Below are 21,762 nucleotides of genomic sequence, written 5' to 3'. Positions count from 1 at the left end.
TGTTGTCTAGAAATATAAAACTATGGCATTATTTTATTTTCATATTTTAGGAAAGCTGTCAGAATAAACGGGAATATTTTTCTTATAGGAATAACAAAGAAGTCATGCCACACAATCAGTTCAGTATTTTTTTAGGTACATAACATGATTAAAATCATAGGAAGCATCCTTCATAATTCTGGCACATTTAAATTTGCAGTCATAATATCAAAACAATGTTCTTATCTGATTTATATGTGACTTTTCACAATTCTACCAACAATTTGATTGAAAACAATTAAAAAATGTTTGATTAAATACTTTTTGAGTCCTTTTTTTTTTAGATCGTCATTCTTGAAATTTACAACTTGCATAAATTACCAAAAAAAAGTAATAGTGAGAGAATGACTTGTGAATTATATTTTTATTTATTTAACTGCGTCAACTTAGACTGGGGGGTTTAATCCTGTACTTTTACATCTTTATTATCTAACTTAAACAGTTCCTCATAGTTGCCAGTAATGCTGCATAGTGGTCACTTACTTTAGCTATTTTTTTTTTATTTGTTTTTTTTATTTTCACATTGCAACATTTCAAAAAAAACTTTGTTAAAAAATATGAAGCAATAAATAATCAAACCTACAAGTTTAAGGTGCAACTACAGTCATATTCAACATATTAGAATGTGTATTCACTTGAAGATTATTTATGAAACTAAACTTAATATTTAAAGATAATGTATTAAACAGTTCATTAAGCCCATTCTGCATAATTAAATTGTTTGTTGGTCTGATAAAACATTCTAATTGTAAATATTTTTATTAGTTATAATCAAAAATCACCCTTATTCATAGAAAAAAGCTTTGAAAATAGAAGACTTTGTATAATTAACCTACAACGTGTTTCGCTAAGTGAATCGAGTTACTGAAAAATTTACTTTTTCAATTCTTTAACATTTTTTTGGACAGAATGCTAGACATTTCAGGGCTACCCAAAGAGATTATTTTAAATCTTTTTAACACCTTGAAGACGTCCTGATGTATAAAAAAAATACTCAACACAACATAGATCAGTTCCAGGGTCAAACTGGTTGTTTTCTTGCGATCACGCGTGTGTTAGAACTTCATTCGAGGCATCAGGTGGACATTTTCCAGCCAGTCACAGTGTTCAGTTTTTCTGCTGACCATTATTTTGCTTTCCTCACTGCTCTTCTTATCAAAACAAGCTCAGATAGCCTCATTTGCCGCTCCCAGTGGAAAAAAAACATTTCCCTACGTCGCATCCTTTGTAGTTTTATTGCATTTCTAGCAAAAATCAAGCCAAAAAAAGTCTTGCATTTTGCAAAACACATCAAAAGTTAAGTTAATATACTCTGATTTCTTGTAAAAATGTCTTCAGTATCTGATATACTTGTTGAAATTTTATTGTGTGATCAGCCTTTGAGCTGCTCTTGTCTACATAGCTGTGTGCTGGAGTGGAAACTTGAACTTTAATAACCTCACAAAGGCTGTGTGCTGAGGTTAGTCTGGGACTATTCTGTTCTTCTGCCTGCCTGCCTGCTTGTCTGCATCCCAATTTTATTTTCCATGTGCGTGTGAGTGCAGCGCATCTACATTCTTGTATAAAGCAGGTATTACTCATCTCGCCAAATTAGCGTGGGTGTTCGTCTTGGAGAGAATGACACAAAATCATTTTCATCCCAAGGAAAACGCTCATTCACACAGACCTACAAACACATGTTTGGCATCCCAAGTCACCTACATACACCTGGTGCTTAAGAGACACGTCACTCAGGAGGTTGCACTTTGTTTGTTTGAGAGAGGTTGTGGCGAAGAGGATGTTCGCACCCTTAAGTGGAACGACAAATGTAAGCATCTGCCACAACACACAGAAAACCTCATGAGCAGCGAGTGTAAAATAGCATGCAGCATTTGTACGCACACTCTCACTCCATGCACTATTTCAGATGAAACTGCAGGAAACAATGCTACCCTGATGTAGCTGCAGACTCAGCTGCAAGGTGAACCAGGTTTAAACAGTGAAAGTGAGACTTGCTCTCACTTTCTCAAGTTTTGAATATCTGTTTTAAGAGCTGTGGGCAAAAATAGACCCATAAATATATGAATACGTAAACAACAGTGTTTTCTGTTACGTAACAACCAGGATACGGTGGATGTTTGCATATCATCTCGCCCATATGTGCCTGTGCGTGCATGTGTTTCTTTGTCTGCAGTGTGGAGTCGTGAATAAATGTCAGGATAATAGCGCTCTACTTGTGGAGCCAGCAGAGGTTTGCCTAGTAGAAGAAATGACCGAGAGTAACCTCTCTTTGTTCTCAAACCTCCCTCTGTTTTCACCTCCTGTTTCTAACACAGCCACTTTCTTTCTTTCTTTCTTTCTCTCTTTCCATTTTCGTTTTTTTCTCCTTCCCCTGTCTTTCTTCTGTTTCTCTCTTTCCTCTTTCACTCTATTTCTTTCATTTCATAGTTTTTACCCCTCCATCCTTCCACCAATACTTGTTAAATGGGTGAGGTCTCCCTGTTATTCATCCTTCTTTCATTCCTTTCCTGTCACGAGTTGAATCCCTGATTGCATGTCTAGTTGAGCCGCTAGGAAACATAGTTAAACCTGTACTGACTTGTCACTTGACCTATGGTAACCTTGCCGTGCGGCGAACTCGGTGATGTCACAACACATATGACTGCTTGAGTGCTGACGGTATAAAACACCGCTTCCCATTTCTCACACTGAAGAAAACCAAAATGTGACAAAAACTCAAATTGCTTTCTGTTGGAAACAAACACAGCTGCAGAGTTTGTGCCAATTTCAGACAAAGGCTGCAATTCAAACAGAAGTTCTTTTCACGCATTATCAAGAAATCCCCGAACAAAGAGGAGGGCTGTGTGCTGTTTTGTTCCAAACATCAGGATTCTTTCCAGTTTTTATCGTGCATATTTCTGCCACTGCGTTGGCCGACATGTATCAGTTTGTAAGTTGTTGAGTTGCTGCAGAGCAACAATATTGCTGCTGTGGCATAAACACTCGGCATGATGGCTGTTTCTGATGAAAGACGCTGTGCCGTCTCGCATTACAGGTTGTCTAAGCTCTTCCCTTAAAAGCAGCGCAGACCCACTCTCACACACGCATGCTTGGAGGACTGGGAACAGCAGTTAAATTTATCTTAGTCGGACAGACGGTCAAGTGTTAAGTGTCTCCACCCCTCAGAGCAGCACTTCTCTACATGTATCGAATGTACACTCACTGTGCGCATGACGACTGTTTTAAATCAAGCTGTGGTAAACGATAACCTGCCAGATGTGGATTTTTTTTATCTCTCGCATCTTGACTGCCAACTCAGTACAGGAGAAACTGAGGCTTTTGAGGTTTCCTGAAGGCGTGAAAAATAAAAACAGTGATGGTCTTTTTTTTGTGTCCAAAAGGGACTAATTTTGGGCATCATTTTTGACTAAAATCATCTATTTTTCCCCAAATATCTGTAGAAAAAAAAAAGAGGAAAAAACAAAACCAACTGACTGTGGCCATGTATCTCTCTTTTTGTAAAAAGTAGGAATCTGAATTTTGTGGTAGATTTTAGCCACAAAAATGTTTTGAAACTTTTAAAAACATGGGGGGAAAAAAAGCTCTTAAATATTTTTTTAACCATCCAGCTTTAAGGGATAATATTTTTATGTGGCGTAAAATAGCACTTTTCTAATAATTGCAGCATTAGAAATAATAATTCTAATAATTATTTAGAATAATTACAAAGTTGATGTTTTGGATTATCTTTAGCGTCTTTAGCAGGGACATCATGCAGTGCTAGCATTACTAAAACAGCAGTCTGTGGATATTGGATTTAGACAGTTACCTTTATTCAGATCTCCAAAATGCCGCCAACATTTACAAATGTTCCAGTTTTCCTAAATCGATTCAAAGCTCTAAAGGATTAAACAGCATCCCCATTCAGCCTTCTGATTATCTGCTGGCTCCAATTTTAAATAACTTGGACTATTTATTTAATTAAAATAATTCACAGATACTGAATAAAGCAAACTTTGAGTTTTCTATCAGTTGCCCATATAACTCTACGGGGTGCAAAAACTGACCAGAAAAATATCTGATCTCTGAATGTCCAACTGGTCGGTCACCAATAAGTTCCAATTGTGCTGAAAGTGACCAAGTAATAGTCACAAGTAAAAAATGGCTTCTAAGTGAATCCATCAGGTTTAATATTTGGAATTAGCTTCACTCTCTCCCTAACTTAATGTTTGTGTCTCTCTCTCGACAGCTTGCCAGCATGAAGAGCTGGAAAGACATGAGAAAGGAGATCCTGTATCTGACTGCAAACTCAACAGGATCTCCGAAGCAGATGTACCAGGCCGTGTCGCGTATCGTTTGCGGACATCCAGAGGGAGGCGGCCTGAAGATCAAATCCCTCAACTGGTACGAAGACAACAATTACAAGGCTCTGTTCGGATACCACGGCAACGACAGCGACAGTGAGCCCATGTCCACATATGACAACTCTTCAAGTAAGCATCCTTATATATATTTTTTTTTAATATAAAAGAGTTGTTTGCTCCCAATTTTTATCTATTCAATACTCAAACTGCGGCTTGTGTTTTTCTTTTAGCTCCTTACTGTAACAACCTGATGAAGAACCTGGAGTCCAGCCCCATTTCTAGGATGATTTGGAGAGCCCTCAAACCTCTTCTAATGGGGAAGATCCTGTATACCCCAGACACTCCAGCAACACAGAGGATCATTCACGAGGTACAACAGATTCCTCACAGAAAAGCCCGTTATCAGGATACCTCTAGTAACTTAACCTAAAAGCTTGAATTTTGCAGGTTAACAAGACCTTCCAGGAGCTGGGGGTGCTGAGAGATCTGGGCGGCATGTGGGAAGAAATGAAACCAAAATTTTGGAGTTTCATGGAGAACAGCGACGAGATGGACTTAGTCAGGGTGAGTATGTACACTGACATCGTGTCTGTAGACAAAACATGGCTGTGTTCCCTGTGTTCCTTCATGTTTAGCCTAAAAAAAAATTCAGGCAACTTGAGGGCATGTTTGTAATTATTTATCCTGAGTGACCCGCTCAGAGAGTTTGTTTTCTTCATGGGTCACTTTCAAGTTCTAGGGCAGCAAATAAAGATAGACAGTAATAAAAAAAAAAAATAAAAATAAATAATAAATAGAACCAGTCCTAAAAAGAAGACATGTTCCAAGTACAACATCAAACCCTACACTCTCCGAACGCATTAATATCAGAGAGTCAACCACACAAAGCCATTGCACTACTTCCTCAGTTTAGATGAGCAGCTTTTAGTGGGCATAGAGCTCATAATGTGGTTGTTTTATTGATGGGAACTTTTACCCAATTTTCACCACCTTCTTCCCTTAACAAACTGCTTAAACACCACCTCCACCTAGTGGTGTATGCTTATAAATTACCTTGCACATTTTTCTAGGAAATAAAGATAACAAACTTCTATCATTTTGTTTTTGTCCGTAATGTATTTACTGTAGAAGCCCACAGCCCTGGGACACTTTATTTAACATTCAAACAAAGATGTTTTCTCAATAAAATAAAAAAAAGGAACTTATGAAAAATAGTTTTTATTATATTTATGAGAACAGCATGGCATTCATTTGCAATTGGTAGAAAATGCAGGTCAAAAACCAGCACAAAACAAATGCACTCTGAACCCAAAAGGCTAAAGGAATGCAGTAAGCATTCACAGGTTTTCCTTTTTTACACAGCTGCTTGACATAAATCATCTAAACTATTCTGTTTTTCTTCCAGTCCCTGCTCCAAAGCAACACCAGCGCTGCTTTCCTGGACGCTCAGCTCAGTGAGACCGAGTGGAGTGTGTCCGACGTGGCGGACTTCCTCACAAAAGCCTCAGAGGACCGCAGACCTTCAGGGTCAGCTTACACATGGAGGGACGCGTTCAATGAAACCGATCGTGCCATAAAGACTATTTCACAGTTTATGGAGGTTAGTGAGTTACGAATGCTGTGGCTGTTTTTATTTTTATTTTATTTTTCCATTGCAAGGAAGCAAAACAAAAGAAATCTAGACCATTACACTACATTTTTACATAATCTTTTTTTTTTACCTCCAGGGTTTAAATGAGAAAAGATATTACGTAGTTTAAGATCCTGTCAGTTAATCAGAGATTCATGGCCCTTGACGTGGTTTATAAAACTTTTTTCTGTCTTTGGATAAAACCAATAAGAAAAACAACGACTGGGAGAAAGAGCGTTAAATGCTGATTATCCTTTTAGGTCATCTCCCTGTAAAATCGTCACTAATTTTTCCAATAAATTTGTGTGCTTGACCTCAGATACCAGCACTGCTATTAATAAAAACCTTGAAATTAAATGTTCTTTTGCTTCACATGCTTCATCAAACTAACTCAAAGCCATGTGATCTGTGTTACTTAAATAAAACAAGGTCAGCCATAAATCCTCCCACTGTTAGTCAGCGCTGATTCTCTGTACTTGTTTTGTTCTCAGGAAAGTTCTTTAAATATCTGATTTCTGTTATGCTGTCTGTCCTTAAAGTGATGGGCTTCTCATGTCATGTTTGATCACATATATTACAAGTTATTGTAAGTCTTCCATTTCCTTCTAACACTCTATAGATTAAAAACAAATATAATCAGTCACAACCTCTCTGACTAATGTTTCACTCCAAACAACCCAGTGACCTACTGACTTTCTTTACGGAGATCCTATAATCTACATGCACAGTTGTTTGTTGCAGTAAAATCAATGTTACAGCTCCAAATAACCATAAAAGTTCACTCTTCAGTGGTTTCTGCGCTGTATTTGATCGGAATTTGCTCTTCTGAATCTTTAATGTTTATCAAAGTTGGAATGAGGCAAAATTCAGCTCGTGTTAGATAAACCAATGAAAGGTTGATCTGTGGGAGGGCTGAACACATCGGGTAAAAAAAATTCTGTGGTTATTCAGTTTGAACTTTGTGTAACTTTATGTAAAAAGTTCATAAACTGTCTTTTCATTAACAAGATAATAAGGATAACTCAATAAAATAGGTTAAACGGTAATAACTCCCTCATCTTTTAGTGTGTGAACTTGGACAAACTGGAGTCAGTCCCCAACGAGGAGCGCTTGGTCAACAAGTCTATGGGTCTTCTGAATAACCAGAAGTTCTGGGCGGGAATCGTGTTTCCCAACATCGCTCCCAATAGCACCGACCTGCCTCCCAACATCAACTACAAAATCCGCATGGACATCGATAATGTGGAGAGGACGAACAAGATCAAAGACGGGTGAGTGGCGACGGGAAAGACGATTTTATCTTAGGTTGTTTGTTTGTTTGACAGTTTTTACATTTGCTTTTTTGTTACTTTGCAGATACTGGGATCCTGGTCCCAGAGCGGACCCCTTTGAGGACCTGCGGTACGTCTGGGGCGGATTTTCTTACCTCCAGGACGTCATTGAGCAAGGAATCATCCGAGCCATCACTGGTACTGTGGAGAAGACGGGCATTTACATCCAGCAGATGCCCTACCCCTGCTATGTTGATGATATGTAAGTGATTACATTATCAAAACAAAACTTTTCCTGTACAAAGATCTGGTAGGATTGTACCTTAAACATTTGGCTCCTTTTTTTTATTATTTTCAGATTCCTGCGAGTTATGAGCCGGTCGATGCCTCTCTTCATGACTTTGGCCTGGATGTACTCTGTGGCCATCATCATCAAAGGGGTGGTGTATGAGAAAGAGGCGCGACTGAAGGAGACCATGAGGATCATGGGACTGAACAACGGCACCCTGTGGCTGAGCTGGTTCATCAGCAGTTTAATCCCACTGCTGATCAGTGCCGGCTTACTGGTGATGTTGCTGAAGGTGTGTGTTGTTGAAGACTAGCACATGCATCATTTCCATCATTTAAAATAGTAGAAAACGTGAGATTATTATTATTATAATTTTTTTTCCACTCTTCTCTCAGATGGGAAACCTATTGCCGTACAGCGACTCTGGCGTTGTGTTTCTTTTCCTGGGATCCTTCGGTGTTGTAACCATCATGCAGTGTTTTCTGATCAGCACTCTGTTTTCTCGTGCCAACCTGGCGGCGGCCTGCGGAGGAATAATATACTTCACCCTCTACCTGCCCTACGTTCTCTGTGTTGCTTGGCAAGATTACGTGGGATTTGGAGCAAAACTTGTAGTGGTGAGTGAGATAGATTTTATTACACCTGAATAAATGCAGTCCCCTGCATTTTCATCCCCTGTAACTTGGTAAAAAGATTACCAAGTTGCTCCGATAGTATTTTTCCACCATTTTTTTTTTTTTTGCAAAAACATTAGGACAAACAATATCCAGTTCCTTTCCTGAGGAGTACCACCAAATGCAGTTTGTTTGAACAATAAAAACCTTCTTTTTTTTTCTCCTGGGAACAAAAAATGTACAAAACAGGACTATTGACCACTGTTCATCACAGAAAAGAGTATCATTTAAAATTAAAATAGAAAACAGGGAAGAAAAGGGAACACAGTGAAATGTAAATAAAAAAATAATAATAATTTGGATATGTAAAAAGCCTCAAAGTAAATTCATATTTTACAGATGTAGCACAGTGTCACTCAAGTAATTTTTAACAAAATCACGGCTCATGATGATAAAGAAAAGTTCTTGAGAGAAACACACAGCATCTCGGACCATATTTCAGACTGGGCATGTTTTTCCACATATTCATTCCTTGTTTTATCTTCAAACAAACAATGAATAAAGATAGATTTATTTGATGTGTTTAGTGCCAAGAACTTCAACCTCAGATTCACTTCCTTATCTTACACCTAGCGTGATACACAGGGATCCCAAGAATTCCTGCTATGTAAACTGTGGATATTGTGTTTCTCTCTCAGAGTCTTCTGTCCCCTGTGGCTTTTGGCTTCGGCTGTGAGTACTTTGCCCTGTTTGAGGAACAAGGTGTGGGAATCCAGTGGTCTAACCTTCTAGCAAGCCCCCTGGAGGAGGACAGCTACAACCTGACCACCTCTATATGCCTCATGCTGTTCGACGCAGTGCTGTACGGAATAATGACTTGGTACATCGAAGCTGTTTTTCCTGGTAAGACTCAAAAAAATTTGATTTTCTTAAAAAATCAAATGGAATCTGTGCAATATAAGTCATTTTAAAAACACATAATTCTGTTGCAGGTCAATACGGGATCCCCAGGCCTTGGTATTTCCCTTTCACAAGAACATATTGGTGCGGAGAGAAGGAGAATCAAAACATGAATACTCCTCTGTCAAAGAAGGGCAACGCTGACGGTACAGCAAATACAATCCTAAGTCATACCAAACTGCAAGAGAAGCCCTTGCTTATTGCTAATATGTTGTTCTTGATTTCATCACATCTACAGCTGTGTGCATCGAGGAGGACCCAAGCCACATCGACCCGGGTGTCTACATTGAAAACCTGGTGAAGATCTACAGCCATGGAAACAAGCTGGCTGTGGACGGATTGACCCTTAAATTCTACGAAGGCCAGATCACTTCCTTCCTGGGCCACAACGGAGCTGGCAAGACTACAACCATGTAAGTTCATGTTTAGTGTGTTTACCAACTAGAGAAAATATAAACAACTCAGTTCGAAACCTTAAGTGGTGACCACGTTCTGTTTGTGATAGGTCAATCCTGACCGGACTGTTCCCACCCACCTCTGGTACTGCCTACATCCTCGGCAAGGACATCCGCTCCGAGCTCAGCACCATCAGGCAGAACCTGGGGGTCTGCCCCCAGCACAATGTGCTTTTCAGCATGTATGTATGCACTTTAACTGGAAAACTCTTTAGCACACTTGGGCCACCTTTCTCGCATTTCAAGCGTTTGTGCTATTTGTCGGTTTGCCGTGAATCAGGTTGACCGTCGAGGAGCACATCTGGTTCTACGCTCGCCTGAAGGGCCTGTCCGAAGAGAAAGTGAAGGCTGAAATGGAACAGATCGTCAACGATGTCGGACTGCCACACAAGCGAAAGTCTCGCACTAGCACGCTGTCAGGTCGGTTTCTAGTTTCAGGTTTCTCTTAATTATTTTCAGCACTTAAATTGTTTGTTTTACATACTTGATTAAATTTGGAGCGCATGTTTCTGACTTTATCTTTTTTTTGTGCAGGTGGAATGCAGAGGAAGTTGTCTGTAGCGCTGGCGTTTGTCGGAGGTTCTAAGGTCGTCATTCTGGACGAGCCTACTGCTGGTGTTGATCCGTACGCACGCAGGGGAATCTGGGATCTGCTCCTCAAATACAGACAAGGTAAAGGAAACAAATGTTAGTTTTGTGTCATATATGTAAAAGTTGGCCAAAGGGCTCTAGTATGGCAGCGTTGTAGTGAATGACCTTACGTTTTTATCCACTCTTTAGCCCGCACCATCATCCTTTCCACCCACCACATGGATGAGGCTGACATCCTGGGCGACCGTATTGCTATCATTTCCCATGGCAAGCTGTGCTGCGTGGGCTCCTCTCTCTTCCTGAAGACTCACCTCGGAACCGGCTACTACCTGACGCTGGTGAAGAGAGACTACGACCTGTCTCTACAGTCCTGCAGGAATTCTGCCAGCACCGTCTCCTACGTGAAAAAGACAGAGAAGGTAACCGAAAAGACATTTTTATGCTTAATGGTCTGCATTTAGAAAACATAAAGATGGATTTATTAAGGGGTTTTTTTTGCCCCCACTTTTTTCAGGAGGACAGCGTATCAGAGAGCAGTTCAGATGCTGGTCTTGGCAGCGAACCTGAAAGTGAGACTACCACTATTGGTAAGAACTGGAAGCTTAATTTTCCTAGATAAATAATTCAAAAGTGATATTCACCCACTTTCTCTTTTTTTTTTTTTTTTTTTGCTCATCTTTCCCATTAGACGTCTCCCTCATCTCCAGTGTGATTTTCAAACACGTCTCAGAGGCTCGTCTGGTGGAAGATCTCGGCCATGAGATCACCTACGTCTTGCCGCACCAGTCGGCTAAAGACGGTGCCTTTGTTGAGCTTTTCCATGAGCTTGATGATCGACTTACTGACTTAGGAATCTCAAGTTACGGGATTTCTGACACCACCTTGGAAGAGGCAGGGGCTGCTTATTTAACATAACCTTTTAATCCATTTGTAGCCAACATTCATTGAGTCTCAAGGGAGCCCTTAAATTGACCTTGTTTCTTTTGATGCGGCAGATTTTCCTGAAAGTGGCAGAAGATAGCGGTGTTGATTCGGTTGAGCTTTCAGGTGAGATTTACAATGTTTTAAATGCGGCAAATGTAAATGAAAACAAAAATAAAATACAAGCGCTGAGTAAATTGTAGAGTAAAAATAAGCAAGTGTACTTTGGTGTTTTTGCAGATGGAGTCGTACCAACCAGAACGCGACGGCGACATGCTTTTGGAGACCACCAGAGCTGCCTGAAGCCCTTCACCGAGGATGACTTGGACTTCAATGACTCTGAAGGTGACCCAGGTAGAATTTTAACTGCCCGCCACGCAGAGCAATGACGAATCTTTCAGTTTTAATATTGAGGGGCATTTTGCATTTGAAAAATATGCAAGAATCAGAAACATTGCACAGAAACTCAGGCAACCTGAGGCTCATGTGCTGCTGTTACAAAACTGGAACAGTTACATGTTTTTAGCAATAATTACAAGTTTCATTGCTGTTGCAAAACCAGAGAACACATTTATCTTGTTTGTAAGTTTACTGACAACGTGTCTTTTCTGTGCAGAATCTCGTGAGACTGACTGGCTTGGTGGAGCAGATGGCAAAGGTTCATATCAGGTCAAAGGCTGGAGTCTGAAGAGACAGCAGTTTGTTGCGCTCCTGTGGAAACGGTTCCTCTACGCTCGCCGCTCTAGGAAAGGCTTTTTCGCTCAGGTGTGCTTTGGTTAATGTTACATCCAAGAACTCTATGTAAAGTTGTGGTGCTCTTATCATTAACACAACTTAGTAAGTTCATTATTTTACACCATGATAGAACCACACCCATTGTCCATTTTATTGCACTGAAGTTTAAACGCATTGTTCTGCTTCGTGTTTTTCAGATTGTTCTGCCAGCAGTGTTTGTGTGTATTGCACTGGTGTTCAGCCTCATTGTTCCTCCGTTCGGGAAGTACCCGAGTCTGGCTCTGCATCCCAGCATGTATGGAGAGCAGTTCACCTTCATCAGGTGGGGCGTCATTCCCGTGTTATCAACCTCTGTCCTAATATCTGGCATTCTTTTGGAAAAATGTAAACCTTCTTTGCATAATTCTAGTTAGCATTTTGCCACAGCGGTGTTCACGCTTTTGTTTCTGAGAACAAAAAAGAAACGAAATGAAACAGTATAAATGAATGAATAGTGTATTTCCATTAAGAGGTGTACATAGTTGTAAAAGATTGCATAATGGCGATAAGGATTATTATTTAAACAAGTGCTGCTAAAAGACCTAGATGAAGGAAATAACTGCTTTTTTTAAAGATTGTATTGTGAGTTAATACACAATTCTCAATAAATTTAATATAATTCTTGCATATTAAATGTAAGAAATGCCATTGCTTAAAGCAGTGGTTCCCAAAGTGTGGGGCGCGCCCCTTATGGGGATCACAGTTCCACTACAGGTAGGGCGCAGGAAGCAGTATGAATGAATAAAAAAAAAAACACAAAATAAAAAAAAAGAAAGTTACACAAAAGTGTTTCACTGTAAAGATGGTTTGCAGTTTGTTTTGCTGCAACCTGAAGTGTGAAATAAACTTCAGTGGAGTTTGAAAACAAAATATGTGTATAGGTTTATGTCTGGTTGAACAATGTGTGTGCCCAGTTGATTTTATAAAAAAAATTTATTTGGGGGGGGATTTTATTGTAATCCATAGGGGAAGCTGGAAAATCTTTGGGAACAAGTGGGGGGGCCCAGAAGAAAATCTTTGGGAACCACTGATTTAAAGTGTTCTGTCTGTGCCTTTGCAGTAATGACATACCTGAAGAACCCCACAACAACAAACTGCTGGGAGCTTTGATGGACAAACCAGGATTTGGAACCCGATGCATGGAAGGAGAGCCCATACCGTAAGTGGAAAATAGTAACTTTATTCACGGAGATTAAATATCCAGAAAATGTTAACTTCAGTAAAACAAAAATCAAAATGATGTAGTAATTAGAAATAGAAAAGTTGAGCTGAAAACTAAAATGTTGTTCTCTCTGCGTCCTCCAGGAACACTCCCTGTGTGGAGGTGAAGGATGATTGGACGCTCCCTCAAGTTTCTCAAAGTGTCAGTGACATATTCGACAAAGGCAACTGGACCATGGAGAACCCGTCTCCACTGTGTGAGTGCAGCTGTGAAGGCCGTAAGAGGATGCTGCCCGAGTGTCCCGCTGGGGCCGGTGGACTTCCACCGCCACAGGTCAGTAAGACCAACAAAAATCTGCACACAGATTCAGTTATGGCAACAAAGAGGTACACACACACAAACTCGACTTGGCACACAGTAATGAAGTATCATGGTTTGTCTTTGTATCCAGATGATGATCAGTGACAAAGACACCCTGCAGAATTTGACTGGTAGAAACGTGTCGGACTACCTGGTCAAAACCTACGCTCAGATCATCGGCAAGAGGTAAAGACTCTTACCACCCTTTCCTCTGATCCATGTTCCTCACTTATCAGTTCTAGCCTTTCATTATATGGTTTCTCCTTTTACAGCTTGAATAACAAGATCTGGGTCAACGAGTTCAGGTACATTCTAAGACATTATGCGTCTTAAAAAAAAGAAAACATTGATCTGAGAGCTTCTCTGCTGTGATCTGTACTGATGTAAAAATGTTTGCTCTCCATAACAGATACGGTGGATTCTCTCTGGGCGCCCGAGGTTCCCATGCTTTGTCCCACACAGGTGATATTGATGAAGCTATTGTGCAACTGAGGCAACTCTTCCAACTCGAACAGGTAAGAATTAGATTAGAATAACGACATTATTCTTATTGTACAGGATCAGTTTGGTTTTACTAAAGGATATTTCTATTTTGGTCTTTGTTACTGAGGGTAAAACAAAATCTGCATGGATCCTAGATAACTTTGGTTTATGATTATAGAGTTGTGGTAAATCTTGAAATTTAAGCAAACATATTACATATTTGTTAAAGACAACTCTCTGTCTCTCTCCTTTCCTTTCGGCCTCATCCATCCTTTAGGGAACGGCAGCCTATCGTTTTTTCAGCAGTCTCTCTGATTTTATCCAAGGATTGGACACAAAGAATAACGTTAAGGTTAGTAACTCTATATGTTTTTGTATTTCACACTTCGATATATTTTGATCGGTGCTCTGTTTAAATAATTATTTGTTATAAACAGTTAATATCTTACCTGCAGTGCACAATTCTTTTGTGTTTTTATTTAGTACAAATCCATATTAGTTGGTTTCAGAGGCTAAGCTAATGGCTAGTCTGAGAGGGACCAAAGACATTTATTGTCTTATAATATTGTCATGGAAGTTTATTTATTTAAACGTTTTTCATGTTTGCAGTAAGTGAATGTTTACAACAAATTTGATGAATTTTACACAAGAAATGGTGGTTGAAGGTGGTCATCAATCAATGATCTTCCTCTGTGAAATACTCATGTAAAGCATTTTCAGTCCCAGCAATAAATAAAAAGTGAAGAAATGTAAAGAGCAAAACTATTTTACTAATTCAGGTCAATACTGCTATTGATTCTTACATCATGTTACAACATGATTAATGAAATAATTTCCCACTACAAGATGTAGGTCCCATTTACATGGAGTAGCTCTTCAGAGAAACTGTAATATATTTGTCACAGCGCCATATAGAGGCCTGGCATGACAACTACAGCTGACTCAAGGTGTCTTGGCAGTGCTGTCGAAACGTGGAACTTTTCCTCATACAGCCTACGAAAATACTGGCAGCTTCCAGATGATGTTCTCATGTAAACAGAGAGGAGACTGAAAAACTTAAGATATCTTGGAATATAATTTTAGAGCTACTAAAAAAATTCACCCAGTTCATCTCTAAGGCAATGGTTCAAATCCAAGTTTAACCCCGTGTCCCCCTTTCCTTTAGATTTGGTTTAACAACAAGGGCTGGCACAGCATTGGCTCCTTCCTCAATGTGATGAACAACGCCATTCTGCGGTCGAGTCTCAAACCTGGTCAAGACCCGACAAAGTTTGGCATCACCGCTTACAACCATCCACTAAACCTCACCAAGGAGCAGCTCTCACAAGTGGCACTGTGAGCATCACGATCAATTTGACATATGAACGCAAGCGGAAATTTTCCCGATCTACAATTCTTACTTTTTGGGTTTTAGGATGACGACATCTGTGGACGTGTTGGTGTCCATTTGCGTCATCTTCGCCATGTCCTTTGTCCCTGCCAGTTTTGTGGTTTTCCTCATCCAGGAGAGAGTAACAAAGGCCAAACATATGCAGTTCATCAGTGGCGTGCAGCCCTTGCTCTACTGGCTGGCCAACTTTATTTGGGATATGGTGAGACATTACCAAGTCAACACCACTTGAGTGGCAAAGTATTCTAAGTGGAAATATTAAAAGATCCTCCTCTTCCTTTTCCTTCTCACAGTGTAACTACATCGTTCCAGCTACACTAGTGATCATCATATTTGTCTGTTTCCAACAAGACGCCTACGTTTCTTCCACCAATCTACCAGTACTGGCTCTGCTGCTTCTCCTCTATGGGTAATTTGGACAAACTCTCAACACTAAGGCTTTGCACTTCAACCACATTCAACAATTTCATGTAAATTTATGTCTTGCTTCTTTTACCAGGTGGTCAATCACCCCTCTGATGTACCCAGCCTCTTTCTTCTTTAAGATCCCCAGCACTGCCTACGTAGTTCTAACCAGTGTCAACATACTGATTGGAATCAATGGCAGTGTGTCCACGTTTGTCCTGGAGTTGTTTGGAAGCAATGTGAGTAAATGTTACAAGTTTCAGAGTTTCAGACTATAGGATTTTTTTAAAAGCATTAGGAAGTTAAATTGGCATTAATTGCATTCCTCTCTCAGGAGATCGGTGGTATTAATGACATCTTGAAGAATGTATTCCTCATCTTCCCGCACTTCTGCCTGGGTAGAGGACTGATTGACATGGTGAAGAATCAAGCCATGGCTGATGCTTTGGAGAGATTTGGTGAGCCTTCACTTTGACCTGTTATCAATTTTATAGTCATATCATTAACTGGGACAAGAAAAGTCTCACGAAAGGCCATGTTAAAGAGACGAAATGTCTGTTATAGGTGAAAACCGGTTTCGCTCTCCTCTGGCATGGGACATGGTGGGAAAGAACCTGTTCGCCATGGCAATAGAGGGAGTTATTTTCTTCTGCATCACCGTCCTCATTCAGTACCGCTTCTGCTTTAAAGCCAGGTTGGTAAAACATGTGCTCAGTCGTGTTGCCCCACCACTTACCCAAACATCACAAATGAAAACATTAGTTGTGGGTTGATATTTCAGGCTATGAAGCTCAAGTCCACTGAAATCGGAACTGTCCTATTTTAAAACCCCACAGATCCTCCACCGGCCATCTGAAACCAATTGGAGAAGAGGATGAAGACGTTGCCAGAGAGCGACAGAGGATCCTGAGTGGCAGTGGACAGTTAGACATTCTTGAGCTGAGGCAGCTCACCAAGATTTACAAGCGGAAACAGAAGCCGGCCGTGGACCGGCTGTGTGTTGGCATCCCTCCCGGAGAGGTACGCCCCAGTTTACAGAAAATAGTACAGAGGAACATGCAAGATTTTTTGTATTCTTTTATGAAATTAAGCAAGTGTGTTGAAATAGTCACAGCAGATATACTCACTAATACATATTTTCCCTTGTAGTGTTTTGGTTTGCTTGGGGTCAATGGAGCAGGAAAGACCAGCACCTTCAAAATGTTGACTGGAGACTCGGATGTGACCAGCGGTGAGGCCTACTTAGCTGGCAAGAGGTATGAAACAACACAAGCATTTTTATTTAATTTAAAACTAAAATAACATGCAAAAACTTTGGAGACTAATGTTCTTGTGTCTTTTCTCTCCTTTCAGCGTAAACACAGAAATAAACGAGGTGCATCAGAACATGGGCTATTGTCCTCAGTTTGATGCTATCAATGACCTTCTGACTGGAAGAGAGCACCTCGAGTTCTATGCCATCTTGAGAGGAGTACCTGAGAAGGAAGTCTGCGAGGTCAGCAGCAACACACATCATTGGTCTTTCATGTCCAACCTACTCCGATAACGTATATCAGACAAAGAAAAGTTAAGCTTGTCCAAACATTTAGCAAAACTCTTTTTTTTTTTTTTTCCCCACTAGGTGGCAGAGTGGGGGATACGGAAACTGGGATTGATCAAGTATGTGGACAAAGCAGCAGGGAGCTATAGTGGAGGAAACATGAGGAAACTCTCCACTGCCATTGCACTCATAGGAGGACCCCCTGTTGTGTTTTTGGTCAGTGAAACTACATATTAATCATAAAACATAAAGATGACGATGTTCACGTTGGTGCTAGCTGATGTGTTGCACAGTATATTTTGGCTAAAAATATGTCATCCCCTTTGTAACAGGATGAACCAACAACAGGAATGGACCCTAAGGCACGTCGGGCCCTCTGGAACGCCATCCTGAGCATCATCAAAGAGGGACGATCCGTGGTCCTCACCTCCCACAGGTCAGTCGAAGCATCTCTTTGTACTATTGGAATTAATGAATTAAGTGAGCAATTTCTGTAGTCTCCCTATGTCTTTGTATTGAATACATGTTTTCTCTCATGGTTTGTCACAGTATGGAGGAGTGTGAAGCACTCTGCACCAGAATGGCTATCATGGTGAACGGCAGGTTCCGCTGTCTGGGCAGCGTGCAGCACCTTAAAAATCGGTAGGCCTGCACAAATCAAACATTTCATTACAAAAAATGTTGTTTTGGTATCGCAATAAGGAGTGAAACCTGTAAACCCAAAGCATTTTTTTTTCATACTCAAATTTCTTTTTCCACCGTTATTCACACTTAAAAAAATAAACGTCTTCCACCAGGTTCGGAGATGGCTACACCATCATCTTGCGCGTGGCAGGGCCGGACCCGGACCTACGGCTGGTGATGGAGTTCATAGAGCGGGAATTGCCGGGGAGCACGTTGAAGGAGAAACACCGCAACATGCTGCAGTACCAGCTCCCCTCTTCGCTCACCTCCCTCGCCCGAATCTTCTCCCTTCTCTCCAAAAACAAGGAGGCGCTCAGCATAGAGGACTACTCTGTCTCTCAGACTACATTAGACCAAGTAAGCAAGCAAACACAAAGTCAGTAGCGGTTCTTTCATTAGCCCAGCCATGTTCAAAATTCTGATATTGGATAAAATATAGTGCTGCTCTGCAAAAGAATCAATGAGAAGCAATAGAAAACTTGTTCAAGTTACATTTTTATCTTGTGCCTGTGCTGCTAACCCACACTTTTTTACTGACACCCTGAGTAACTCACTATAGAAACTGCCACTGCAAAAGATTCAAACTAGTCTAGCGATATCTAATTGTATATATTTTATTCTTTTCGCCTCCTTCAGGTGTTTGTTAATTTCGCCAAGGACCAAAGTGACGAGGACCACTTGAAAGACCTCCACCTGAGCAAGCGGGATGCAGTCGTGGTGGACCTTTCTCAATTGAACTCTTTCCTCACGGACAGCAAAACAAGAGAGAGCTGCGTCTGATTTCTGAATCATGTTTCACCCTCTCTCCCTGCTAAAAAAATAAATAAATAAACGTGGACCACTCACTAGTGGGGGAGATGACCTATGGTCATTTTTTTATTTCTATTTTTTAGTCTTTTTTAATTGTCATCGTGTTTCAGTGAACCTGCGTCTCATCGCACAGCCTCCGATGGAGGCAACGACGGCAGGTTTTGTGACAGACGCTGAAACGATGAAAACTCAATGCAAATCAATGCAAGTCAAATAAACGTATTTAAGATTAGAAGGTAGCTGTGTAGAGGTTGGAGACTGGTGCTTCTCCTCTTCACAACGTGGACTGGAAGAAAAAAAGACACTTGAAGCGACGGCAGGATCTGAATTTCTCAGTTCAACTGGAAAGTCCAGATGACTAACTTCACGGATAAGACATTTTGGTAGGGGATAACGCGAAACAAAATCTGGAAGATTTTCATCCCCATTCCTCAGAGCAGATGGCAGCAGTCTGCTGAACTGCCTGTAAGCAAGCAACAGCAGAGTTTGTGACGTTGTAAAAACAGTCATTCGAATCATTCACTGCCAGCTGTTGAAAGATGGACTGACTCATATTTTTTTTTTATTCAGGGTCAAACCTTTTCTCAACTTCTATTTGTTACCAAACCAGTTGTTTTTATAATCCAAGAGATGGTTAAAGATAAGCATCTGAAAATCCCGTTTTAGTCTCAAATGTGCAATCATCTGTGTTTTAACCTCTGCTAATCTGAAAAAAGAAAAATCCTTTTAGGCAAGCATGGTTAAGTTGTTTCTCATGGTTGTCTAATAGTTCAAACTGCTAACCAATGTGGGGTTTTTTTTATGTATTTGGTGTCCTTAACATTGTCCAGTACAGTGCCTATTCTGGTGGAGCGTCAAGTTTGAGCACTCCATTAAAAACAACAATGTATGTAGGCTGCCAAGGAATGTACAAGACCAATACCAACATGCAACAAAGCATATAGAAAATAGTTTTATTATAGGTTATTGTGAAATGATGTGTGTGGGTTTTTTTAACTGTTGTCCTTCATTGTCAGATTCAAAACAAAAAAAATAGTGGGTCCCTTATGTCTGGTTAAGATGTGCATTCTGCTCTTCTGGCTTTACTTGTCCTGCCCTCTCTTTTTTTTTTTTTTTTTTTTTTTTTTTGCACGGCCACAAGGTGGAGTCATCAGCAGCTCTATTTGTGTGAACCTTAGATCTGAAATATGTAAATGTTTTGGTTGTGGCCTTCCAGAGGGTATGATGGGAGCACTTCAGATCTGAGCCTGTGCTGCATGGATAATATGTACAGTTGCAATTTTGTGATGTTAACACTGGAGTGAACTAACCAACTGTCTGTGTGCCAAACAAAGCTGAATTTTAAACACTGACCGATCAGCAAAAGGAAACGAGTGTTTTATAATGTTTATCCATCAGGTCAGCTTGAAATATATTCCTCTTTCTCTTATCAGCCATGGTTGTTGTAAAAAAAAAAAAAAAAAAGTGTGCACTCTCCTTCTTTTCTTGACTAGACTGCAAGTTACATTCATCCTGTGGAAAAATTGCCAAAGTCTGCCCACATCTATTAACTGCAACTGAGGATGAGACAATTGTTTTTAGCAGCTAATCAACCAGCCAGACTAAAAATGAGGACCATGTAAATTAAAATTGTGCTTTTAATATTTTATAGTTTAAAAAAGAATCATCCAGGATTTTAACTGATGGTGGATTGTGATTACAGGTGCTCTGTCTTATATAAAATCTTGGAAGGGGTTTCAATTATCTCTGGGATCTAACTAAAACTGAGGATTTTATCCTCTTCCTTGAAACCCCTGATTTTTAAAGAATTTGAGCACTTTACAGGCTTAGTAGGCCTTTGTTTCTATTTTTTTAGATGAAGAAATGTTAAAAAAAAAAATCTCTCCACTGGAAAACAGACACGACAAACAACAAAGCTACGCCACCGCAGTGAAAGGTTTGCTAGAAACTTGAAGTAGAGAACAAAGGCTTGTGTATTTAAGAGAAATGTGATGAAAATAAGTGAAGAAGTTGAGAAAAAGAAATAGTTGTGAGAAATGCAGGACAGAATGAGGGTGGTGATTCTTCTCTTTTCATTCTCAATATTATTCTTTGTTTACATTTTAAGTATTACAGCTGTTTGAGTCTGTTACCCATTGTGAATAGTTATTCTTTACATTAATAAAAAAATCATGTTTTGACAACAAATGTCTCCCGACTGTATTTTTTGTTTATTTTATTCACTGTTTTTGTGCACAGTTCAGAAGCTTAGCATTTACACATCAACATTTTTCTCAGAAGTTATATTTTCAGTCAGATTACTGATATAAAATTGACAGCATCTATGTAACAACACATGTAATCCAAGTGGAAAAGCACAACGAATAACAACTGTATTAAATACTTAGGACACTTCTTGTTGCCTATGACAGCTTCTAGACATTTTCTGCATGGACAATATTGCATTTTTTAATTGCCAGGCAATTGAAAAAGCTGTTTCAGGTAACCTTTAAATTAATTTCAAATAATGCTGCACCAGTGGCGCAGTTGGTAGAGCTGTTGCCTTGCAGGTCTTTCTGCATGGAGTTTGCATGTTCTCCCTGTGCATGGTGGGTTCTCTCCGGGTTCTCCGGTTTCCTCCCACAGTCCAAAAGCATGACTGTCAGGTTAATTGGTCTCTCTAAATTCTCCCTAGGTGTGTGTGTGTGTGAATGGTTGTTTGTCCTGTATGTCTCTGTGTTGCCCTGCGACAGACTGGCGACCTGTCCAGGGTGAACCCCGCCTCTCGCCTGGAATGTTAGCTGGGGATAGACACCAGCAACCCTCCTGACCCCATTAGGGACAAAAGGTGAACAGAAAATGGATGGATGGATGGATGGATGGATGGCCTTTATTTGACAGTTAATTGACAGGAAAGTGGGTAATGAGAGAAGGGGGAAGACATGCGGCAAAGGTCGCCAGGCCGGGAATCGAACCCGTGACAGCCGCGTCAAGGACCAAGGCCTCCCTATGTGGGCCGCGCCCAACCCCTGCGCCACCACAGCACATCCCAGGTTATGGAC

The 21,762-nt window shown here is 40.3% G+C and overlaps 1 protein-coding gene across 3 annotated transcripts in view; it reads left to right on the top strand.

Moving 5' to 3' along the window:
- The window catches only part of LOC122829792 (phospholipid-transporting ATPase ABCA1-like), a 35,954-nt gene extending 15,046 nt beyond the window's left edge, over nt 1-20,908 (top strand). For 2 of the 3 annotated variants that reach the window (XM_044114639.1, XM_044114640.1), the window contains exons 9-49: nt 4,268-4,511; nt 4,613-4,752; nt 4,830-4,946; nt 5,788-5,982; nt 7,078-7,283; nt 7,369-7,545; nt 7,642-7,864; nt 7,968-8,189; nt 8,885-9,089; nt 9,179-9,292; nt 9,385-9,559; nt 9,652-9,783; nt 9,882-10,021; nt 10,136-10,273; nt 10,382-10,611; nt 10,707-10,779; nt 10,881-11,083; nt 11,188-11,239; nt 11,354-11,467; nt 11,730-11,878; nt 12,046-12,170; nt 12,948-13,046; nt 13,193-13,382; nt 13,501-13,595; nt 13,682-13,714; nt 13,819-13,924; nt 14,170-14,244; nt 15,058-15,227; nt 15,307-15,484; nt 15,576-15,691; nt 15,782-15,926; nt 16,022-16,145; nt 16,252-16,381; nt 16,524-16,707; nt 16,837-16,943; nt 17,041-17,182; nt 17,309-17,443; nt 17,560-17,663; nt 17,777-17,869; nt 18,025-18,268; nt 18,548-20,908. In XM_044114639.1, the coding sequence (XP_043970574.1) occupies nt 4,268-4,511; nt 4,613-4,752; nt 4,830-4,946; nt 5,788-5,982; nt 7,078-7,283; nt 7,369-7,545; nt 7,642-7,864; nt 7,968-8,189; nt 8,885-9,089; nt 9,179-9,292; nt 9,385-9,559; nt 9,652-9,783; nt 9,882-10,021; nt 10,136-10,273; nt 10,382-10,611; nt 10,707-10,779; nt 10,881-11,083; nt 11,188-11,239; nt 11,354-11,467; nt 11,730-11,878; nt 12,046-12,170; nt 12,948-13,046; nt 13,193-13,382; nt 13,501-13,595; nt 13,682-13,714; nt 13,819-13,924; nt 14,170-14,244; nt 15,058-15,227; nt 15,307-15,484; nt 15,576-15,691; nt 15,782-15,926; nt 16,022-16,145; nt 16,252-16,381; nt 16,524-16,707; nt 16,837-16,943; nt 17,041-17,182; nt 17,309-17,443; nt 17,560-17,663; nt 17,777-17,869; nt 18,025-18,268; nt 18,548-18,691 (5,988 nt within the window). In that variant the 3' untranslated portion in view covers nt 18,692-20,908. The remainder of the gene's footprint in view (nt 1-4,267; nt 4,512-4,612; nt 4,753-4,829; nt 4,947-5,787; nt 5,983-7,077; nt 7,284-7,368; nt 7,546-7,641; nt 7,865-7,967; nt 8,190-8,884; nt 9,090-9,178; nt 9,293-9,384; nt 9,560-9,651; nt 9,784-9,881; nt 10,022-10,135; nt 10,274-10,381; nt 10,612-10,706; nt 10,780-10,880; nt 11,084-11,187; nt 11,240-11,353; nt 11,468-11,729; nt 11,879-12,045; nt 12,171-12,947; nt 13,047-13,192; nt 13,383-13,500; nt 13,596-13,681; nt 13,715-13,818; nt 13,925-14,169; nt 14,245-15,057; nt 15,228-15,306; nt 15,485-15,575; nt 15,692-15,781; nt 15,927-16,021; nt 16,146-16,251; nt 16,382-16,523; nt 16,708-16,836; nt 16,944-17,040; nt 17,183-17,308; nt 17,444-17,559; nt 17,664-17,776; nt 17,870-18,024; nt 18,269-18,547) is intronic. The other variant, XM_044114641.1, reaches the window with a different exon arrangement.
- Nucleotides 20,909-21,762: the final 854 nt, after the last annotated feature.

The sequence above is a fragment of the Gambusia affinis genome, linkage group LG04 (assembly GCF_019740435.1).
Source record: "Gambusia affinis linkage group LG04, SWU_Gaff_1.0, whole genome shotgun sequence".
NCBI classification, from domain to species: Eukaryota; Metazoa; Chordata; class Actinopteri; order Cyprinodontiformes; family Poeciliidae; genus Gambusia; species Gambusia affinis.
This window is presented reverse-complemented; position numbering and strand designations above follow the sequence as displayed.